Below are 26,014 nucleotides of genomic sequence, written 5' to 3'. Positions count from 1 at the left end.
ACACAGGTTGGGTATTTAGAGGAGCAAACAGCTTAGCCGCCCGATAACAACTATTCCAACACAAATAGAAAACTTAATTGTTTGTCAATTTCATATCAACTTTTCTCATCACATTAAAAAGAAAATTGAAAAAGAACAAATGACAGGCATTTTAAAAAAAGATATAGAAATGAGGAAAAATCCATAGCAACCCTGAGCTTGTATCGTAATATCAACCCGTGTACCAAAGAACGTTGTGTCACAGATTGGCTCACAATTAGTTATGGTCATTGACATGCTTGTAACAGATGGAGATATACCTATAGAAAACAAATATCACTTAACGTTTCATTTCAATTAAAGGCTTGATTTGATTTATGAAACTAGTTCCTCTAAATTTGGAGTTTACCTTCAGTGAATTCCTCATCAACATGCTCAAAAGGGAAACAAAAATTAATATATTTTCAGACTAATTTAAAAATTGAAAGAAAAAATTGCCATGATTTTTTAAAGATATTTTTTTTGTACAGTGAAAATCAATAGAAAAATCTCCTAATAACTTAATTATCTATTAAATATTCTGCAGTAAAGATGAGAAATATTATTGAGTTTGTACATGAGCTTACTAGCATGCATTTCAAGTCCATCATATGATATAATTTGTGGTCATCAATAATGACAAAGTGGTTACATCCAAACAATGGAAAACAAACATGATGATGATACAAATATGGAACATGACACTATAATAGTTATACTCCTTGTCTTCTCGTCAACGAGAAATGTTGGGACTAATGAGTCAGCAAACAGGTAAATAAAACTCCTCATCACAATGATACAACCGAATATCAGAATAATCAAAATACAAAATATTATCTAATTTTAAGGCAGCACATAATTAACATCTTTGTTACCTTTTGTGATAATCCTCCGTCGCTCTATATCATCCCTAAACTTCATTATGACACGAACCCAAAGTTACACTCTGTGTACGAACGGTTCTACGAAATTCTTTAAAGTGACTTTCAAATTCAATTTCCGATCAAAATACTAAGTGTTCGAACTTAATAATTCATTTTACTTAATAAACCCTAATGATATGTATATATATTTTTATGTTCTTTTTTCCAAACATGCACTGACATATTTTTGTAAGATTGCTTTCAAACCATGCGATACAAAGTAATAATCATTAAAATTGAAAATAACCTTCCCTCCTTTCATCAGGCTAGATCAGAAATGAGACTTCATTGAACATGATTTATACCTGTGAGCTGCAATGAGTTTTTACAGGTGTATATAGCAATTAAATTAGCTACATTTCATCATGTCTTATGTTTGAAAGTAGATTTAATAAAGAAAGTTTTCTTGTTAGATCATGTTCAATCTTAAATACCAATAAATATCACTTGGGTATCTTCAAAAATCACAGAAAAAATTAAGGTATATATACACATTTATATGAAATGTATCATAAATCTATTTAGAAGGGTAGCGGGAGAAATTTTGTGCAGTCATGCGTAACATTACAACCTCTCCGTACCTCTACTTAGAATTAAGTGGCTATTAATCGCTATCATCCGCCTTAAGGCATTCCATTTTTTTTTAACTAATATTGATGGAATAAAAATATGGTAATGTTCAAATTAATCCTGGTGGTAACATAGGAAAGTAAAAAAAAAGTTTAATGACATAAATTTGGATTTCTCAGTAAGCATATCTATGACACTGGAGGAAAAGACAATTAACAATGAATTAATTGTAACATAATGGTAGTTATTTGTCCGTAACATATTACGATAATGATATGGGATAGGACAAAATACCTCCAAAGAGATTGGTGCTGAGACTTGTCTGTGGTAACAATTATTTTAAAAGGACTTTGTAAAATAAAATACATACAGTAGCAATTTAACGCTGAAACGTATCCCATCTTGTCATCTAATTTTCTTTCATTGTCATGCTCAAATAAAATTTTCCTTCTTTTCAAGTTTTATATGTATGAATATATATGGAATAATTGCTTTAAAAAGTAACAATAGTGTATTTAAGAGCATGCTGTCATGCATGATATAATCATAGATAAATGGATATTTTAAAGTGCTCCAGAGCTACAAGTATACACATAAGTAAGGTATCTATAGATCATGATACTAAAATGTATAATTAATCTGGTTCATTATATATAATGAACCTCTTTGATTTAGAAGATAAATATCACAAACAAATAAATAAAATCTTTAATCATATAAGTAAAAAATAAATTAATAATAAATAAACAAAAGATTTCTCTAATAAAATCCAACATATCAAAAAAGAATTTATTTAAAAATTAACGTAATCAGTAAAATTAAATAACATTTGAATTAAAAAATATTAAAAACTTACTGCCATATCCAGGTAACCGCAGCAACATTGTGATTTTCTTCAAAGGTATTTAAATTAAAGTTTTTTGTACAATACTGGTAGCCCAGTATATGTTAGAGTCCCGAACACAGTAGCTATCGGCTACAGTAGCACATGGCTGTTAGCCTGACAGTAGTAAATTAAAGCACACACCTTTCCTCTTGCAGTGACTTAGATACAATGTGTGTAAATGACTCCTGTCCAATTGTTTTCACTAAGGGACTGATAAAGTGAGCTGTGAGAGCCAGCCCCCTCTGTCCCACCTATTGATTTACCTGGTTTTTACCTGGGTGAGATTAGACTAGGTGATGCACCGCTACTCAGGATAGGATAACAGTTCTAGGGATCACACACAATGTTAGCCAGGGTTTCCCATACAAACAATAACAAAGGTATTGATAACATTAATCACTCATTATCTAATGATCAACATTTAAATCTTCTTTTGTTCAACATGTGAAATTTAAAAACAAATTCTTTAAATTTCATTTACTTGAAATTCACACACTTCTCAAAAACAGGAGGAAATATTTTCTTTTGTTTTAAAAACAAAGAAAATTAAATGGAAAACTATGAGAATATCTTGATAAGTCATGAATATTCATAGAAGGAGGGCTTTAACCTGTCAATCACTAAGATGAAGATGTTATCAGACTATGGTATGATACTGGTCAGCACTAGGCCAGCTGAGGCAGGTTGCTGTGGCTGGCTCCCTGCTGATTGGCCAGTCCACCAGTAAAGAATGGCTGTGATTGGTCAGTTACTAGCTTCAGATATTGATTTGATCACAGTCTCCCTAGCCTATCTATCTAGTTCTGACTGAGCTTCATTGTTTTTCTCTGCTTTGAGATACACAAACAGGGTAAAAGAAAATGTTCAATATGGATAGGGTTTTCTTTCTAATTTGACTTTCATTTTTATTGAAATATTATAATAAATAATGATTAAATATTTTTCGCTAAATCTGCAAAGATTGAAAATATCTAGCTTTTTTATTACTTCAAGTTTGACTTTTTCCCTATAAATATTAAAATGATACAGCAAAATGACAAAAAATATTTTATTTTTAATTTTACAAAGCAAATAATATATATAGTATCAATCTTAAATATAAAATCATATATATATATTTATACATATTAACAATTTTTTTAAGATTATATTAATAATCTCATAAGACATACGTAGATCTATTTGTTCTCGATAAATCATGTATACATATGCAGCAGACAGATGAAATCCAAACACGAGAGATTTAACATATTGATTAAAGAAACCAACAGATATCTGCTATAAGAAGTAGAACATAGCTCGACGCCAGAGGCTCAAACAAGAGTAGTCTGCCCCTTAAACACTTATGTAAAACTCAGCAGGAAAGAAAAGTTTTCTTTGAATTATGAAGATTGAGATAGGGACACTAATTTTTTTCTGACCCCTCATATTAAAAATCACTTGAGCTCCACTCTGGTTAATTCTCTGTGGAAGTTCTCTCTCACCATGTCGGGATAAGCAGCTACTTAAGACAAACAAATTTCTCTGTGGAATCATTAATTCTCAACTTCATTAGTCCTATCCCCTGAGCCTGGGATAAGTGAAGAAATTCACTGTTCATGATAAGACTGTTTTTTCCGACGACAAAATCCACATTTAGATGGTAATCGATGGCGTTTGTCTACAAGTATATCCAATAGTTTCTAACTAATGACCCTGTAAGTCCCTTACTGTCACGGAAAAAGTCTTTATTACTATTTTATCATATTTTTTAATGCTTCATTCTTAACATGACATTACAAGATTTAAAACACAAGAATATGTCTGTTGATGCAAGATTAAGCGGATGATTAACATGCTATTAGTACTAAAAGTAGCAGGAAGACATTCTTCATGTCTAATCCATATAGATTCCATGATATTTATGTTTATTGTAATGTAAAAAAGACCCATTAAAATATACCTGCAATCATAAGAAATGTATTGTAACTACAATCTTTATATTAATCATTGCATTACCCACTCACCAATCATAAAAAAGATAAACAAATTGCATGAGTGAATGAATCAGTCACTTTCGTCAAAGTGCAGTTTTTACATATCTCAATTTCTGAGATTGTTCCAAACATTTGTACAGATAAGATTTAGAATAGCTTCATGGACACAGACAATAGCGTTAGACATGAAGCCATCCAGTCAGCAAAGCATATAGAGCTATATAATGGGACACCTGTAGTCCAGGTAAAACTACAGGTAACACATAGATCAACTCCTCATCCACACTCACTATCATCCTCATAATCAATCTAGGAAAGCACTGGTCAAATCACATTGATCTGGTGGGGCCTTATCTATCCAGGTAAGCGGAAAGGAAATAGATCGCTAGGGATTACCTGTAGATAATGCAGGTATTATCTCTCTTCTTGTTAAGGATTACCTGTGAGTAGATAAAGCAGATGAAGCCAGAGAAATTAGGGGGATCAACTTTTGTTGTGGGGAGAGAGCAGAGAAATCAAGGGGGTGGGGAATTAGCTGGATGTAAATACAAAAGTGGTGATTGTAGGCATACACTTCACACCTGTATTACCTAGCTGCCTTTGATCTTTGACCGAGGGCAGGTAGGACTTCCCTGTTTGGTCAGGTGATAAAAGTTGTTTGTTTTGTCTAATACTTTTTATTTTTACACCTGAATGGTTGATTATCAGTAAAACAACACCTCCCTTTGATACCACTATAACACATAGACTTCAAAGTTTATTATTTCAAACTCTATTTTCTACCATCCATTAATCTACTTCATACTTTTAAACAACAAATTTTCTCACATTTCATATATCTTGCTTTAAGAAATACTTTTTGAATTTTCCATTTTTTTTTAAGTATCGATCAATTGATTATTTTTTTAATATGATGAGTAAAACTCTACTTTTTAATACAATTTTTTCTGTTACAAACTTAATTTAAATATTGTTTTTGTAAAAGATGATACAAACTCCTTTTCAATACATTTTTTGTTATTTCTGTAACAAACTTAATTTGAATATTTTCTCTTTTTAAAGAGTTAAATATGTTTTTAGATTCTAATTCCATTGATTTTTTCAGTTTCATTTTCTGTTTTTAATCTTTGAATTAGTTGTTGATTGTCAATATTGACAGCGCCGTACAAGGTGTAATCAGGTGAAATACATGTCCACACTTGAGAGAGTGGTCTGATGTCTGATACACCAGTGTCCTACAATGACCTCACTGGACTTTGAAATTGATACAGGTGTACATATCACAAAACAAGTTACAGGTAAATCTCTCTGGAGAAATCTGAAGTTGATCATCTGTTTTCAAAATTGAAACCAACACTAACAAACATGGAATCAGCTGACTTTTGAAAACAACATACAGTAAATTGTTATACGGAAACAAAACCTGATCAATCAATCTTTGCCTGGAGAAAATTTTCCTGTCATATAATATGTACATTTGGAGGTGGGATGAAAGAAGAGTCCTAAAACTCCTGATGAAACCTAAGATAATGCCATCAATGTTTGATTAATGTTTTTGATTTCTGTGTACTGTATAAGTTATCAGACCCACAGAGAACCTGCCTGCTACTCTGTACAGTCTCATGCTATATAACGTGTACACTGCACCCCTAATTTATCATCTACACCCACTGACTTGACAAGTGTTACATATATATATATATATACCAGAAAGTGTCTGCAATTCATTAAGAAATATTATGATCTGACGATGTCATTAATTTTACTGACATATTAATGTACATCATCAGATTTTATTTTCTCTGAGTTATCACAATTCTGTAGAAAACACACCTTTTTTTATTTTGGTTTTAGGGAGGTCCCCAAATAGATAAAGCAAAATTATGATTTTTTTTTTATAATGAAACAGAAATATTGTACAGAATGACTGGAAAAGTTTAGGTATAGACAACTTGTCAAAAAGACAGCTAAAGAGAAAAACCTTAATTTCCTTACAACAGCTAGTTATCTAATTCAGTAAACTTTTAATGATGACTTCAGCTAAGGAAAATTATTTTAGAAACTTATATAAATATCTATTTACAAATATATTTAATTATACACAGCATGCTCATGGTAATCAGTCATTTCTTGGAACAGGCAGGTATATATTTGATAGCTTGATACACAGTGTAATCAACAGGTGAGCGTGACAGGTAATTCAGGTGTTTATCACTAATTATGTGACAAGGAGAGCACAGACAGGTAAGGGCCAACTTTCACCCCTAATACACAGCCAATAGATCAATTAACAGGTAATAAATAATTTGCCATTAGGTGATGTATAATTAATCAACAGGTAGCTAACATGATGACATGCCTGGTTAATTATGTCCGGGTATACAGGGGTATATCTATACAGGTAAGTAATATACAAACATGTAAACATGGGAAGTAAAAGTAGATACCCTGCTAGAAAAGAGCATGTGACCTTCCACATCACACATTTATATGTGATTTTGATTCATTTCTAATATGAAATGATTATTAATTCAAAGATGGATTTCACATAGCATATCAGCCTTAATAAGAAATTTAATTTATGGATTCATCCAATTCCACTAAAAAATATATATGTAAGGTAGTATCCAGACGAGGAAATCTTTCAGATGGATTTGTTGCATATTAAAGGTAGCATGTATAGACTTAAATAAGAAACTTAATATTTGGCTTCGGTTTGTTGCACCCTTGATTTTAATGATTAAATTAACCTTTAGAAACATGGCCAAAAAAACCCCAAAAACAATGACATGCAGACTCCATGCATCCTCCAGCATCTTCTGCAGCGCTCCCCATTCCCCCCTCCCGCCTGGCCCCCTCCCAGATCTTCTATAAAGATTAGGAAATGTCATAATATGATAGGTGGAATGGGAAAGCTTGATATAGCCAATTTACCTAATAAAGATATAAACTGCATAAAGATTCATGCATTTAACTTTCTTACCCTTATCTGTGGGTAAAATGGAGAAAAAACAGGGAAATCTTAAGAAGTTTGAAATTTAAAAATTAAATCCTACATATCCAGAGGAAGCCAACACAAGATAATTTTTTTCATTTTTATGATTTTCTTACCTCATTTATCACCTTTAATCAGAGTGCCTAAAAATCTCACTGCTGAGCTTCTAACTGTGGAGAATTTTGTCTTGTCCCCTGTTTTTGACTTTAAAAATCCCAATGCGCTATACAGACATGTAATAAAGTTTTTTTTACACATCTTGTTTATATTACATGCAAATTGAATATTTCCCATATATTTGGTTTGGTCTCTATCTCTACTCTCAGCTGAATTCTGCACCTTTCATGTACATTTTGCTATGAATAAGTCAACATTAAATACAATAATTAGAAGGTTTTTAATGTCAAATACATAAGAATATCTTCTTTGATCCATCTCGGCAAAAAGCACTTGCCAGCTAATTGATTTGCATACCATTTGATAGCACATCTATCTTTTCAATAATCTGAAATATTCTTTTCTATTTAGAATGGATTGAAAACTTTCTCTCTCCTTAAAAACCAATTTCAATTTCAATTTTCATGTTTGCATAAAGACAGGCAAAGTTAAGCTCACAAAAGACCCTGAACCTCTTGGGGTCATATGCAAACAGTAATCTTTATCAAATGAATGCTTGGATTGAAGTTTTCCTCTAAAGAACTATGTTTGTAATGATGTTCTTTTCAATGTACCTAATAATTACAAGAAGTGACTTCAAGTCTTTAAAGGGTATTTAACAAAAGCAAATGTACTTTGGAAGATTATATAAGGGAAAAAAGTCAGTAAACTTTCTGGAGAATAAGAAAAGTATTTAACCATTTATCAAAATTTTAAACATCTTCCTCTTGGCATTTATTTAAACAGTCTGACAAAACTTTAACGGCTGGTTGGGTTTATAAGGTTTATACATGCATGTATCAGTAAAGTGATTTCTCTGGAACTTACAATCTCAGAAGCATGCAGAGGTAGCATTATTCAGATATCAATGGTTTCTGATGGAATTAAAGCAAGGATTTCTATGATTTTAATATTATAGGGATGAACAATAGATATCTATCAATTCAGATTGACTAATATCTGTATGATCTAATCCTTAGATTTCAATTTTTAACAGACATCTCCAAATTCAGAATGACTACATGAAAAGAACTGGAATTAATATCAACAAATCCAGTTATATATTTATTGTCACAGGACTTGAGAAATTATGCAGATTGATGTTTTAATTCATACAAATTATTAAAGAAAAATTTTAAACATGCATTCTAGGCTTTTTGTTGTCATCTCACACCTCATTAAGATGAACCAGTAAATATCAGTATTAAAACCCTTTTTAAGTCAGTCATTTATATTCTTAATCATGTTCAAAATAAACAACTTGACATACAAATTTTCTCTATCAGTAAATGTACCCCGAGTAGTAAGGACACATGTGGCTGGCTGAAACAAGAATCTACCCGTCACCATGTAGTATCTATCGGAGGGTTCCCCTGGATGTTTAGAGGTCACAGCCGTGTGATAGTGTACGCTAAAAGACAGTGACAACTTTTGCGGATTAACCGTTTATCTTATCACCTGTATCTGTGGTATAATGACTGGATCATCGACGGGAGCTTATCACCAATTACCTGTTGTGTGAACATTACAATATGATAATGTTATCACAGATACCTAGTCGCTTCCTTCCAGTCACTTTCAAAATGTTTATATTATGATGTGGAGAGAAGATAGTGACAGACTCTCGCTGGGGACACCCCATGTTTAGAACACAGAGGCTTCTTCTGTCTGTACGTTATCATCCAGGATACATTGTTGGCCTATTCCTACCGTTTAAAATATCTAAAATAGATGCAAGTGTCAAATCTTATTTTATTTGTGTTTTTTTCCCTGTAAATGTCACGATAAATTTTTATCAATAAAAACATTTCCAGCTTGTTCAGCACATATTTTGTTTGTGTCCTAGCCATCTTATGATACAAAATTAAACACGTTATTTCAAAAATATATGCCCAAAAAGAAATGATGTACTTGAAGCATCTTGGTAGTACAATATAACTATTTGCAGTGACCTACACAATGTTTGCTTTGTCATTCACAATGCCATATAGAAGACAAACAATTTAGACGAGGTATCACATCTACAATGCCAGATATCTAAACATGATAGTACATCACTTTTGCATCATCATTTGCATATCATACTTATGATAACTAAGAACATTTTCTTTAACCTGCATGCCTTCAGCTCCCCCCTAAAATATGTGACCCTCGATCTCCACTCTCAAAAGCTATAAATCTCAGAAAAAAGTTGTAATTGATTATAACACATAATAAACTATCTTTCTCAAAATATAAGTGTATGCATTTTTTAATATATATTTTTCATTGAAGAGTTTTTATCATTATCATTATCTTTTATTTTCAGTTTTTCTGTTTTCTTCTTTTTTACATGCTTGCCCTACTCTCCAAAATTCTGCCCCTCTTATAAAGGTTTGGTGTTACCATTGTATGTTTTGAGGATGTATCCGATACCTTACATGGTATACACAACTATAAACACTATATAATAAAAGTGCTTCACACCATAACTATACTAAACTGTTGATCCACCTCAAATTAAAAATGAAACAAGATCGTTTTTGCCATCAATATGACCGAGTCTTTCCAGCTGTGCGAAATGTTTTAATTGTTTGGCGATTTAAATGTAGTTTTTGTTGAAAGTTAAGAAGTGCCCTGTAGATTTAGTTCTGCTGAATAGCTGGCACATCCCGAATGAAATGTATACACTTGACTCCCGATTCTCCCCATGTCGTCGGAATCCCTTCGATTTTTGGATCTTTACCTGTCAGACGAACAGCTTTCCATTCCTGCGTGCCCCAGTAATCTGCCTCTCTACCTGTCCAAGTGGACACAGAACCAGCGTTACCAGGTAAAAACGCGCAGCATGCAAGCTCTGAAGTATCATAGAGTGCCACGGAAAATGCAATCCTCCAGCACTTCGCCGTGATGGTATCCGCAATATGAACAAATACAAAAAGCTTTTTTGTTTGCAAATGAATATTTTCTCTTCTATCCAGAGTAAAATTGATTCAAACTTTCAGATAAGGTTACCCCAGAAACTAATGTATAAGGCTAAATTGTTGACAGTTTGAACACTCTCTCAAGTATTTTACCTGTTCTTACATTGCTGATCATGGGTTACTGTTCGCGGGCTCGGGTGGCTAACGGCCATCAAATCACGCCAAGTGGCTAATACGAAATGAAACACAGTATCAGATTCTAATGTTTAACATCATTTGAGAGGATAAAACGCTTGCTCAATGACATCTCCTAAATGCTATCTTTCCGAGTAGCTCTGATTAAACTCTAGATAAACAGCGACCAGGTAAAATCTGGTTAAAAGTGTCCGTCCACACACTTCATTTGGAATATAACTTGTATCAACTTTGTTACGACATGCAGGAGCATCACACTGATAAATATCTCTGTCAATGAAAAAAAGTTAAGGCCCCTTACATCAACAGAAATTTCATGCACGCTGCATCCATGCATACTTGTGTCTGCTAAAACATGTTAGATATCCTACATTTTAATTTTACAGCCATGCATGCTTTTATTTTTTCCCCAGAACTCATCCATCATATGTAACAATTAATACACACATGAATACGTTTCATTTTGAATTCATGTAAAGTGTAACATTGTTTACTGAAATGTAATTGTCTTTTTGAAAATATCTTACAATGGATTTAAAGTTTGTTTTTCCTTTATTTAAAAAGATACAAGAAAGAAATATTTAATTTGAAGTGGGTTTTTCTTCAGAAACAGAAAAAAGTTGTGTTATTTTATTCAACCTGAATGAGAAAGGACAATGCAATTAGAACAGATACATTTAGAATGTTGAGCTGTGAGATTGGGATGTCCGTGGTGTGCATCTGTATAATACAGGTACCATCCAGCTTCAGTCACAATGCAAATAGAAGTGGCTGTACTTTATATATTTATGTCCTTCAGAATATCGAATATCTCTTGATATAAAGATATTCCCTTAAGATGTGCAGTTTATTATTCAGCGCCGATTTAAAATGCATTTAATGCATTCAAGCTTGGAAATTTTATCTACATAACACATTCATTATAGAGAGCGTAATAGTTACGGAAGTCAGAATTCACAGAAATGTTTACTGCAGGCTGTAAGGTAGTATTTATATTGTCACATTGGTCTCCTCTACTGCATTTTGATAACCACTTATGCACCAAAGATTCACAAAAGCATTTTAACGGTTGTGCATGACCTTAACAGATGAATTCTTCACCTGTTTTCTTTATGGCTTTATTTTATGATAATTTGTGAACAGACACCGAAAAATAAGAGATATTTATTCATCTTTCATTTGTAAAAACTTCTAAAGTTACAGGGAAACTATCACAGGTGCTAGAACAGATTCGCTACTGTCTTTTGAATTCTCTGTTAGTAAATTTCCCCGTTTGACCTCTGGAATCGGGACACAGTTAGTGTATAACCCCTGATAATGACATCACTGATCAGCCCAATGGGACATTCGATCCCTAATTAATCTAAACTTGTGGTTTTTACCCACGATGTTTAAATTTCGTTGACTTGACCAGATAGTATTGCGATTGTGTTGTGTTTGTGGTTGAAGAAACAACAGCTAATGTTTGTCAACGAGCGTATCAAACGTCGATCACATCAGGTATTAGATCGAACAGTTAGAAAAGTCACTTCATCATCCTCCATTTCAAATGGCATGACAAAACGGGTTGAACACAATGAGGCCAGCATTAGATAGTAATTACACGGAGCTTGGTCTGACCACGGTGGGAGTTCCATGGTCACAAAACAGAAACCGTTCTATACCATTGGTAAATATCTCTTAGTACATTTAAACCAATCAGGAAAGTTTTCAAACTAGTGCAACATTAACAATGCGATAGATGGTGCTTCCATAAGCGACCAACCGAGCACAACCAAAAGCGTACTGCAACGTCGACGATTTACACACAAAACTAAACCTTATAGATCTTTAACTCAACAAGCCTTTTACCCAACCAAAGAAATAAATTATCCTGGTAAATACAAAGTTCAAATGGGGTCAAATAATTGAGGTAATTTATCAGATATCATTAAATAACGGAAAGACAGAGTTTTGTTTAGAAGTTCGATGCTACAGGATTAGCACTTCTTTGAAATCCATTTAATGGAACAAGAATGTATAGTCTCCATTGTTACAAAGTAAAGACAAATGGAAAGAAAATAAGTATTGAATTTAGTACTTTACTACAGCTTTTGTCATCGACAGAAGAATTCCTATTGAAAAAAATTAAATGAAGATTTTGAACAATAACTGCCAATCAGGGTTTTGATTGATTGTTAAGTTGTGGCTATTTGTGATTAAGCCTCCATCTTTCATTTACATGTATGGCCTATCACATTATCAGTGGGAGACAATACATGGGCTATTCTTAATGCGAATCACTTCATGCCCTTTGGAGTTGAGATACATACAACGATTAAATATTTATAACGGAACAGAATAAAAGTATTTCAACTCGGGAGAGTTACCCACTGTTTCACAGTTTACAAAATCTTATACACATAAAATAGAAGATATTTTAAACAGATTTTTTACGATTGGGTAAAAAATAAAGAGATATGATGCACAGGAAAGGTTCAGAGTTAGCCCATAAAATAGGAAATAAAATTCTAAGTATCAGAAATGTTTATTTTTCTGAAATAAAAACTTGTAGTATTATGGCATTGATGGGTCATTGATAAATGACGAAGTTTTTTACGAGTCTATATAAAAACACTCCTTCCTGTTATATCAAAATCTGTTTAGTTTCATACTAGCTCCTAACACTCCCTTCTAGAAGAAAATTTGATGATTTCCACCCCAAAAGACACTAACAATTACGATAATTCATCAGAATAACTTTGGCAGATAAGAACGTTCTAACCTATTTTTCGTTTCTATATTTCCTTCAGCACAGTAGGAAGTACTCCTACTTTAAGAAATATACATACATTTTTCATTTTTTAACGCATCGCTATCGCAGCGCAAGTGAAGTGTCGGTGGAATATGACAGTGTATTAGACTTGCTATCGTATTTCTGCTGGTTGTTGCTCTGCGGGTAATCTTTCACTTTTACTTACTATGGAGGCGGTGATAGTACTTAGATAGCGTAAGATTTTGGCAGGAACGGAACGCTCTGGATACTGAGACAACAGAGAGCTGCTAGGGACCTGGCAGCCAGCCTGACCCCTTGTAAGATAAGTGTCCCTACCCCCTACAGGGTCCACCCCTCACCTGTTCCCTCCATCCACATGATGGCACACAAATTTGATTTTTAATATAAATGTTTTCTGCTTCAATTTTCTCGAATTATCTGACAGGGAATCTATCTTGACTGTTGGGTGAGCACCTCTCTGTGGGGATAACACATGTACTTTCATTTCAAGCCCCAGCCGGACAGCAGGAGGGCCTATAAACAACCTCTGAAACTCTGACATACTATGATAAGTTTTTGATAAGCTAATGCCCTTTAAACACTTTATCAATATACTTCCTTCCCGTAATTTTTTAGGCTTTAAAGTCAAAAGTCAAAGAGGAATTGCGAACCCAAACGAAAAAATAGGGACTGCTAGCTGTCAGAGCTCTCTTGTGATTCTTTTGAGCTCTCCATTCCTCTGTATACTGTTGTTTGATCTGATCATCAGCCAAAGCTATCCACGACATGTTACCAATCACTGTAAGAAATTACTGTTGTTCTATTGGCTTTAGATTACCACTATTAACCAATATCTCATCTTGTCAAATTATCTAGCAATATAGAAAGTGAAAAATTATCTACAAATTCATCTCCGAGAACAATGTTCGCACTCATTTAGTCTAGTTAGAACTGCTGCATTAAAACTCAGTGACCCCAGATCTGGTCGAGAGGCTTAGATGTTACAGCAGGCTAGGCAGTGGTTTTACAGAGGGAAGATCAACACAGATGATCCCACTGCCAGCTCATAACTAATAAAGCGCAGGTTTAGCAACAGGTTGATCAAAACCCTATATATACATCCCTTATATTTCAAGTATAGCATTGAATCTCAAACATACACAGGCCTAATTTCTTTAATTGACAACTTCAACTTTAAGTATAGAATTTAACTAACTACATCCTTCAATTGAATGAAATCTGTGCTAACATATCTTTAAACTATACCAAAAGATTTATTTTACATTGTTTAAAAATTAAATAAAGATACAAGGTATGAGGCTGTTATAGTGACCAGATACAGAATATACCTCCATACAAAGGTCACCTGTTACAGGGGTCAGATTCAAGGTAGAGGCTGTTATAGTGACCAGATACAGGATATACCTCCATATAAAGGTCACCTGTTACAGGGGTCAGATTCAAGGTAGAGGCTGTTATAGTGACCAGATACAGGATATACCTCCATATAAAGGTCACCTGTTACAGGGGTCAGATTTAAGGTAGAGGCTGTTATAGTGACCAGATACAGGATATACCTCCATATAAAGGTCACCTGTTACAGGGGTCAGATTCAAGGTAGAGGCTGTTATAGTGACCAGATACAGGATATACCTCCATATAAAGGTCACCTGTTACAGGGGTCAGATTTAAGGTAGAGGCTGTTATAGTGACCAGATACAGAATATACCTCCATACAAAGGTCACCTGTTACAGGGGTCAGATTTAAGGTAGAGGCTGTTATAGTGACCAGATACAGGATATACCTCCATATAAAGGTCACCTGTTACAGGGGTAAGATTCAAGGTAGAGGCTGTTATAGTGACCAGATACAGAATATACCTCCATACAAAGGTCACCTGTTACAGGGGTAAGATTTAAGGTAGAGGTTGTTATAGTGACCAGATACAGGATATACCTCCATATAAAGGTCACCTGTTACAGGGGTCAGATTCAAGGTAGAGGCTGTTATAGTGACCAGATACAGGATATACCTCCATATAAAGGTCACCTGTTACAGGGGTCAGATTTAAGGTAGAGGCTGTTATAGTGACCAGATACAGAATATACCTCCATACAAAGGTCACCTGTTACAGGGGTAAGATTTAAGGTAGAGGCTGTTATAGTGACTAGATACAGGATATACCTCCATATAAAGGTCACCTGTTACAGGGGTAAGATTCAAGGTAGAGGCTGTTATAGTGACCAGATACAGGATATACCTCCATATAAAGGTCACCTGTTACAGGGGTCAGATTTAAGGTAGAGGCTGTTATAGTGACCAGATACAGGATGTACCTCCAGATAAAGGTCACCTGTTACAAGGGTCAGATTCAAGGTAGGGGCTGTTATAGTGACTAGATACAGGACAACCTCCATATAAAGGTCACCTGTTACAGGAGTCAGATTCAAGGTAGAGGCTGTTATAGTGACCAGATACAGGATATACCTCCATACAAAGGTCACCTGTTACAGGGGTCAGATTCAAGGTAGAGGCTGTTATAGTGAATAGATACAGGACAACCTCCATATAAAGGTCACCTGTTACAGGAGTCAGATTCAAGGTAGGGGCTGTTATAGTGACTAGATACAGAATATACCTCCACATAAAGGTCACCTGTTACAGGGGTCAGATTTAAGGTAGAGGCTGTTATAGTGACTAGATACAGAATATACCTCCATACAAAGGTCACCTGTTACAGGGGTCAGATTCAAGGTAGAGGCTGTTATAGTGACCAGATACAGGATATACCTCCAGATAAAGGTCACCTGTTACAGGGGTCAGATTCAAGGTAGGGGCTGTTATAGTGACTAGATACAGAATATACCTCCATATAAAGGTCACCTGTTACAGGGGTCAGATTCAAGGTAGGGGCTGTTATAGTGACTAGATACAGAATATACCTCCATATAAAGGTCACCTGTTACAGGGGTCAGATTTAAGGTAGAGGCTGTTATAGTGACCAGATACAGGATATACCTCCAGATAAAGGTCACCTGTTACAGCGGTCAGATTCAAGGTAGGGGCTGTTATAGTGACTAGATACAGAATATACCTCCATATAAAGGTCACCTGTTACAGGGGTCAGATTTAAGGTAGAGGCTGTTATAGTGACCAGATACAGGATGTACCTCCAGATAAAGGTCACCTGTTACAGGGGTCAGATTCAAGGTAGAGGCTGTTATAGTGACTAGATACAGGATATACCTCCATATAAAGGTCACCTGTTACAGGGGTCAGATTCAAGGTAGAGGCTGTTATAGTGACCAGATACAGGATATACCTCCATATAAAGGTCACCTGTTACAGGGGTCAGATTTAAGGTAGAGGCTGTTATAGTGACCAGATACAGAATATACCTCCATACAAAGGTCACCTGTTACAGGGGTAAGATTTAAGGTAGAGGCTGTTATAGTGACCAGATACAGGATATACCTCCATATAAAGGTCACCTGTTACAGGGGTAAGATTCAAGGTAGAGGCTGTTATAGTGACCAGATACAGGATGTACCTCCATATAAAGGTCACCTGTTACAGGGGTCAGATTCAAGGTAGAGGCTGTTATAGTGACTAGATACAGGATATACCTCCATATAAAGGTCACCTGTTACAGGGGTCAGATTCAAGGTAGAGGCTGTTATAGTGACCAGATACAGGATATACCTCCATACTAAGGTCACCTGTTACAGGGGTCAGATTCAAGGTAGGGGCTGTTATAGTGACTAGATACAGAATATACCTCCATATAAAGGTCACCTGTTACAGGGGTCAGATTTAAGGTAGGGGCTGTTATAGTGACTAGATACAGAATATACCTCCATACAAAGGTCACCTGTTACAGGGGTCAGATTCAAGGTAGGGGCTGTTATAGTGACTAGATACAGGATATACCTCCATACAAAGGTCACCTGTTACAGGGGTCAGATTCAAGGTAGAGGCTGTTATAGTGACCAGATACAGGATATACCTCCAGATAAAGGTCACCTGTTACAGGGGTCAGATTCAAGGTAGGGGCTGTTATAGTGACTAGATACAGAATATACCTCCATACAAAGGTCACCTGTTACAGGGGTCAGATTCAAGGTAGGGGCTGTTATAGTGACTAGATACAGAATATACCTCCAGATAAAGGTCACCTGTTACAGGGGTCAGATTTAAGGTAGAGGCTGTTATAGTGACCAGATACAGGATATACCTCCAGATAAAGGTCACCTGTTACAGCGGTCAGATTCAAGGTAGGGGCTGTTATAGTGACTAGATACAGAATATACCTCCATATAAAGGTCACCTGTTACAGGGGTCAGATTTAAGGTAGAGGCTGTTATAGTGACCAGATACAGGATGTACCTCCAGATAAAGGTCACCTGTTACAGGGGTCAGATTCAAGGTAGAGGCTGTTATAGTGACTAGATACAGGATATACCTCCATATAAAGGTCACCTGTTACAGGGGTCAGATTCAAGGTAGAGGCTGTTATAGTGACCAGATACAGGATATACCTCCATATAAAGGTCACCTGTTACAGGGGTCAGATTTAAGGTAGAGGCTGTTATAGTGACCAGATACAGAATATACCTCCATACAAAGGTCACCTGTTACAGGGGTAAGATTTAAGGTAGAGGCTGTTATAGTGACCAGATACAGGATATACCTCCATATAAAGGTCACCTGTTACAGGGGTAAGATTCAAGGTAGAGGCTGTTATAGTGACCAGATACAGGATGTACCTCCATATAAAGGTCACCTGTTACAGGGGTCAGATTCAAGGTAGAGGCTGTTATAGTGACTAGATACAGGATATACCTCCATATAAAGGTCACCTGTTACAGGGGTCAGATTCAAGGTAGAGGCTGTTATAGTGACCAGATACAGGATATACCTCCATACTAAGGTCACCTGTTACAGGGGTCAGATTCAAGGTAGGGGCTGTTATAGTGACTAGATACAGAATATACCTCCATATAAAGGTCACCTGTTACAGGGGTCAGATCGATACATGTAGATTCCATTATTAGTGGCCTTAGATATTAATATTAGAGAAAACCAATACAGTTCTGTTCTAAGGACATAATTCTCTAGTGATTCTATCTTGAGAAACAAGCTACAATAAGTTCATCAGATCTCTACTAAATCAATAATAGGTTCTTATTCTGTATGTCAAACAGAGGTGAAAGGTCAAATAGGGACATATACCAGTAAACCCTAACAAAATATCAGTTACATTGTTAAATAAAAAAAAGCATGGTTCGTTACTTTATTTCAGATATGCCTAATTATTTTACAATTTCAGTGATAGTTATGAAATTAAGTTGATGACAAGTTAAATGTTTAAGAAAGAACTGTAATTCGAACCGTCTTATATCCGTACCCTGGGTAAACCATATCTCAGGGTTCAAATATCTAAATGTTTAAAAAAAATTCATATGACAAATATACACTTACTTTCAATAAGATATAAATTACCAAAGAATGTGAGAGGAAAATGTTGGTGACAGGTGAAATTTGTTTTTGATAATCTAATACGAATGATTTCCCCCACTATGTATATATAGACCTTGATGATTACATCTGTCCCTGGAACAGTAGCCAGATCCCCCCACAGATAACTAGGCTAGAAATGGAAAGAATTGTCCCCCATGCAGGTGTGCCTAGAGTTCACTGGTTTTCCTCCCAACTCTCCTTATCTGATATATATCCCGATTATCTGGCTATCTCTCAATCGACCACAGTCATTTTAACACAAAGTAAAAATCTCAAGCATAAAATCTTCCCCCAAAGATAAGACAGTGATGGCTATTGTTACAATGACACAATTCTTTCTCTTTTATAACATTTTTAATTGATTATCTTTAAACAGGCTAAAGTTTAAATCAAAGGTCGGACTGGAAAAATTTGCTGTAAAAATGTTGTGTATGGTTTGATAGATGATTTATTAGCCTTGTTAAATATAACTTTAATTATTGTAACAGTAACAGGTCCTATTTTTAGCAAATGGAATTAATTTTGATAAGATCAAAGCACATCCTATTGTTGTTACCTGGGTACAATAAACTAGCTTAGTTTACCATAACATTAATCTTATCCAGACCTATAATGAAAATTTCCATAGTCCTGTACATATAGCACATCAAAAAAATTTCTATTCAACATAATTGTAAAAACAATGTGCATATCAACTTTTTAATAGAAAATATTATTACATGTATTTATAGTATCTGAAGAAAAGTATTTAATTAGACATTTTAATTGAAAAAAAAAAAGAAATTAAAAATGAGAAAAAATTCTCTGAATTTGAAAAATAAAGAGTAATAAATTATTCTCATTTTCCAATATAATTAAAATTAATGAATGACTGGCAAATGTGTTAAAATAAACCAAAGACTTAAAATCATTAATTACCAATAAATCAATTAATCTAACCTGAGATATCGACAGAACTCGGTTTCTTCTTTTGATCAGAGCTCCTGGGGCTTGACGATTTTCCAGTTTCATTATCTTTCTCGTCTTCTAGGAGCTTCATTTTGTCCCGTGTTAATTTACTAGGAATAAGAATCATTTCCTCTACATACATCCGCGCTCCCTCAGATTCTTTTTTTAATAGTTCGTAAAATTAAACACGACTCAATGATCTCAGTGACATGCCAATTACTGTCCCACCGGGGAAAAAAATCACCACAGCTGAATGACTCGTGGTTTACAATAGAACTGAGCAAACACTTCGTGGGACAGCAACTGTGGAAGTTTGTAGAGATGTCTTCAAACTACTCTCACATCCTCGCTCTCTCCTGTATACACCCCGGGAAAGAAAGACCGCTTAATCGACCGTGACCACACAATTCACGATTAGACTAGTCAATGAAAACATTTCGGCATAATTCCCCTCTCCAGAGAAAAAGAGATTTTAACTCTATGTCTGCTCATCATAAAATGGAACAATGAAAAATGAGTTTAATCGTTTAATATTTCCATAATGTAGGGTCATCTCATATAAAAGTTGGCTTAAAAAGTCAATGTTTTTTATTATCTTAGCTTTGCATCCCTTTCACCTGCTGGTAATGTTAATTTAAGTAGATAATTATTCTGTGATAGAGGCCGCTGTGGCATTCTCTAAGGGACTGTCATATAAATACCCTCAGATAACGTTCTTAAACCTGAAACTAAATCACCATCATCATCAGAGTTACGATACATTTCAGCAGTATCTCTTAATACCAAAGAAGGTGAATTATGAAAATGAAAGGTTGAAAGGGAAAATACAAAAAGTTCCTATAATATTCAAGATATGATTGATAAAAAGTGATTTGATGTCACTCAGCCCATGAACGTTTAATGGTGAATGAATTATGGGCCATATATCTGGCTGATAGTTTAACGCTGTTTACAGATGTCAGAGAGCAACACAGATAGGATCATTTCAGTCGAGTCAGTCTAATTTACTGGTAAGAATATTGCATACGAAATTAAACTGCAACAAAAAACGCTACTACCTTGTCAGCAAGGGTTAGAATTATTTACATTTCTGCCGTATAGCAAATTTTTTTTTTTAAAAAGAAATAAAGTTCTACACTTTTAAGAAAAATTTCAGTTAGAGAAGACGAATTTTTGGTGGACATGGCTTCATCATTTACCTATACTCTCATCAGCAAGAAACAAACTGACAAATAAATACGGCACATCAAATAAAAACAATGACTTTAAACATTGTCTGACAAATCGTCATCAATCTTTTCACACGACTAGGTCTCACCGGCACCTGAACTGGAATGGAAATTCTTACATGTCTCTTCATCCTAAATTTCTAAAATCTCTGAAACTCTATATTCCATCAAAGACATCATCTCATCTTCCTTATGCAGATTACACACAAATAAAATGCATTTTTACTTTGTTTTCCATTCAGTGTCTAACATACCGTCTGCCAAGTGAAATACGCTTCTACTTTGTTCATTTTTTACCTTTATAAATGTTCAGGTTTGAATACAAAAGCTGCAATGGGGAAAGATGTTTATTTCTTCCTTCAATTTTTTTTGTCTAATATCTTCTTGTGATATATATGAAGCAACAGTTTTATCAGACAAACTGGTTATTACAGAAAACTCTGCAAAAGTTCTTTGAGAAATGGCTTTCAAAAAAGCCATGATTAATTGTTTTAGGGTTCAAAGAATCTCTTTAAAAATTATTTTCTAGCTGGATGATTCTTATTCCTTTTTCTTTTTTCAAAAATGTAAAAGCATGAATGGATAGAAATTGTTATGTTGATGAAAACTGTCAAAACTAAATTATCGCATAGCTTTGTGTAATATTACAACAGAAAATGTCTAAAGAAAGGATTCCATGGCTCTGGAAGGAATGAAAACATCCTCTCCTTTTCCAACTTGATAGTAAATTCATCAATCATTTTGAAATAGAAAATTTCAGATTGGAGTCTTGGTCATTGCAGCATTTTTATTCTTCAGGAATGAGTGGTCAATCGATCAGTGTCCAGTATTAAACAGACTAGTCACCTGTCACAAGGGGAGAAAGACTTCTGCTTACTTCTCTGCATCATTAAAAGTAACGTGATCATCAATGCAATATCTAATTTGAGGTAAGCAAGGGACAACTAACATTTGAATTAGAAATTATTATTTTTTTAATAAAAATTACAAAGAAAAATCTTTTCTTTAACAGAATAATGGCAAAATTATTTCAATTTAAAAGAATTTTGTAAAATGTAAATTGAATGTTTGAGGTCCTATAGACAAATTTCCCCTCTGAGGGCCTCATTAAGGTGACATGTACCTAGCATGTGTTTTATGATAATGTAACATGTGATGACGTACAAATGTTTATGCTACGGACCAGCTGGACCTCAGTGCAGACAGTTGCCACGATTACATGGTAACCAGGCAATATGACCGCCTGCTCATTCAGGTGTAAAACTCAAAGAGAATTCCAGGCCCAGCCTCATTCCAGAGTGATTAACCAGCCCAAATTAATTACTATTTTATTTATGCTATAATCTTCTGGTACTTTTTATTTCAAAACCGCAAGTTTTTATTCCAATACAATACATCCAACAAAATGTTTCTTTACTTGTACTGCTAATTAATTACTGCTTTAATTCTCTTTGTCCAATAAATCAAAAGTTAATTTGGATTACATTTTTTCATCACCTCCATTATCGTACTAAAATGTATCATATGAACACTAGACCACAGTTTTATGGTTCCCTGCTCTCAGTTCTTTATTTCTTTCTTCTTTGGTCTCTTCTTCTTTAACTTTCACTTCTCTACAATCTACAATACTTATACTATCCTTTCTTCTTTCTATCCCCAATCCAACATTTTCTTTATCTTAACAAACTTCTCTTCAAACCCCATGTACACATTTTAAACCCCTCTCTACTTCCTACCTTCCCAAACCCATCACTTTCCTTCCCTCATACAACACTCATCCCTCCCCAACCTTCTTTACCTCCTCCTACTACAACCCCCCAACCCCCTACTGATTCCCTACATACAACTTCCCTATCCCCTATCTCACTATGTCTACCTCTGCCGTCCCTCTGTCTTTCTCACCTTATCCTAGGAGTCTCCCTTTCATTTATGTATTACACCTTACTACTAACACAGTCTTTTGAGTATAAACTACTGTGTATATCCCCATGGATTATACATCTCCAATTGTCCTTATTTGATCTCTCTTATCACCTAGTTATCTCCCCTTGTTGCTGAGGTGAACTTGGTACAGAAAGATGGCCACTACTTGTTCAGAACTCTTCTATAGTTTTAATTTCAAACGATACCATCATATAACACAATTTCTAAACCCCTTCCATGCCTCCCCCCACTTCCCAACCAATATCCAATATCCTGTGTGGCTGATCTATATCAATACCCACAGATAAATAGGGATCTCCAAGTACCAAAAAGCTAATCTAGATATCAAATTCAGAAAAAGAGAATAAATAAGAAATGAAGAAGTAAGATTTTTTACTAAAGAGTGGTGTATTATCAGTGTAATATTATTCTAAATGTTGTAATCAGAGATCCAACACTAAGTCTGACCTCCTCCTAAAAAAACCTTCTCTTTCCTGGCCCGAGTGGAAGCTTCAAGACAGTTTTCCTTTTCTTTTGTTTTTTATTTGGAAGCCGGTTTTCATACTCATCGGACCAGATGACAAGCTGTTTCGAGATTAGCATAATAAATAAAAGTGCTTACATTTTTATTGTTTTGTAAACATTTTAATTTGAAGTATACTTTTAGTGCCTTTATATTTAGCCAGTGTTTTTGTCGGTCATCTCTCTGCCATTGTGTTTCCAACTACTGATGACATTCTGCTAAGAGATTTCTATCAGTTTCTGTTTCATCCGACAAGTATACTTTTACCTACAAATGAGATTTCATCAGTTTTCAATTTCACAGCCGATCTTTTGTTTCTGGTCACAACAAAGCGATGGGTGACTAGAAGCTGTTCCTCACACCGTTCAAAATGTCATGGAGTGGGTTCCTTTATAACCAGGCCGAATACATCTGTATCTACTGAAAGGCTAGACAAGTATGTTGGTGTCCATTACAGAAATCTAGCCCACTTTTACCAATGTTGTTTTACTCTTGCTAGCTACCCAGTTAAAGATGTAAATGTGATAGAAATATTAAATTTCTTGTTTTTCCTCAGTATATTTTTCTGCGTCATCACAATTGGACAAAACTGAAAACAAATTGAATATGCTACTGGATCTTAAAGCCAAGGCATAAACATTCTGACGTGAAATCGGAGACAGTATTTCTTCCATCCTATCTTCTCATAAAAAGTGAAAAGCTTGAATTTAATTTAAAATTTCAATAGTGTTTGTTGTACTATTGAAAAGTGAGCCATTTATTAGAACATTAAGTTAGCTAGCTGGATTATCACTTTATACACACAAAATAGTCTTTCTCATGATGAGTCGGGCAGGTAGGAGAATTTTTTTATTCTAAAGTAACAAATAAACCATCGGATACGCTTTAATTTGTAGCCGTACAGCTTCTAACAAAAGGTTTGAAGATTACTTTTAATAAAACCTGAGATAAAGAGTCTGAATAACACCGATCTAAAAGCATCAGGAAGTTCTCTCAAACAAACACACATTCCAAAACGAATCTATTTGAAATTCTTTAAAAGGTATAATTTTTCTTCCATCACTTGTTTTCCCAATTTTCTCAGGATTTCAATCACCATCAAGTGAGATTGTCACAAGATAGCTGATCCGATTCGCTATCAGCTATCGTAATTCCTACCAAACATAAGTTTACTTGCACGCTACCGAAACTGCTGTCTCTTTTCATGCTGCCTGATTGGGTCCTTTCAATTGAGACTCGTCACTATATCATACCTCCATTTCTGAAGATGTACACGAGTAACGCGACAAACAATAGCCAAGTATTTTGATGTCACAACACGGGCTAAATGTGTGAGTTTCTGTTTCACAGTAATGAATGGTGAAACGTTTTATCAAAGACAAACAAGAGCTATTCTCACAATCCGGTTCTAAGGCTCGTACACCGGATTCCGAGCCTACTAAATCAGATGAGATGGAAATCTCCCCGCAGATAAAGGGTCTTCTTTCAGGGTCAGTACTTAGCCCTTTCTCAGGAGTGTTTTCTTACCTGTTTACATCTAATTAAGTCACAACTTTTACTCCTTTTGTTTTCCGTCTATTGAAAACCATACCAGTACATTGTACTTTTAGAGGCAAAAGATCTCAATGGCATTATAATATGAAAGTGTTTAAGGAGAAACAGAATGCTTACTTTTAACTTATCATTAATCGCTTGTTTTATTTCTACTTCTGAAATTTAATTAATCTAAAATCTAATCTAGGTATTTTTCTCTCCATAGTTTTTTTAAATTCAACTTGTACCTTTATGATGTTTATTTTTAATATGTTAATTCAATAACAGGTTTGATTTAAGAACATTATATTGTATTGATTTTTAATGGACTTTGAATTTAAAAATATACATTTAATACATATAACAAAACAAAACTCAAGCACAAAAAGGAAATATTTATCAAGAATATTTGAAAACACAATAACATAACATAAGAGATGATTCTCGGAATTTGAAAAACTTACACATCCCTGTCACTTGATAAACAATAAACCTTTAAATCCTTTTCTTTAAAAGTTTCCGGTTATGTTTTTTCAAAGTTAAAACAAAAAGAAGGAAAATTCTTAAACAAAGTTATTTTCTTTAGAACTTTGAAAATGACACAGTATCTATGTTTCAGTTTATCTTAAAAGTACAGTTCATTGTGAAAACTTCAACTCTTATTTTTCCCCATTTTTTTACCAAAAAACTATTTGACAAAAGCAGGTATTTTTAAATGTTGAGATACGGACGTCATCAGATAGTTTCTGGTCTGAGATAGTGATCTGTATTCCAACTGTCACTTACACAAAGCCAGGGAAATTAGTAGGTTTGATAATCTGTGAGATATTCTGGTATAACCCCTGGGAAAGCAGGTGCTGGTAATGTACCTATATACTGTCATCTTATCTTCTCACCAATGGATAACTTGTTTCAATTAAAAGTCTGATAATTTCCGTTAACTAAGATTTAGTTTAAAAA

General features: G+C 34.6%; 1 protein-coding gene across 4 annotated transcripts in view; it reads right to left on the bottom strand.

Moving 5' to 3' along the window:
• The window catches only part of LOC138333005 (PR domain zinc finger protein 1-like), a 141,940-nt gene that overhangs the window by 29,391 nt on the left and 86,535 nt on the right, over window positions 1-26,014 (bottom strand). Inside the window, exon 1 of one of the 4 annotated variants that reach the window (XM_069281101.1) lies at window positions 19,838-20,170. The exons of 2 other annotated variants lie outside the window; for them this stretch is intronic. In XM_069281101.1, coding sequence (XP_069137202.1) covers window positions 19,838-19,988 — 151 coding nt within the window. In that variant the 5' untranslated portion in view covers window positions 19,989-20,170. Of the gene's footprint in view, window positions 1-2,367; window positions 2,616-19,837; window positions 20,171-26,014 lie in introns of those variants that run through there. One more of the 4 variants, XM_069281114.1, reaches the window with a different exon arrangement.

This window comes from Argopecten irradians, chromosome 1 (assembly GCF_041381155.1).
Source record: "Argopecten irradians isolate NY chromosome 1, Ai_NY, whole genome shotgun sequence".
In the NCBI taxonomy this organism is placed as follows: domain Eukaryota; kingdom Metazoa; phylum Mollusca; class Bivalvia; order Pectinida; family Pectinidae; genus Argopecten; species Argopecten irradians.
The sequence above is the reverse complement of the archived record's forward strand: the minus strand, read 5'-3'. Positions and strand labels throughout refer to the sequence as shown.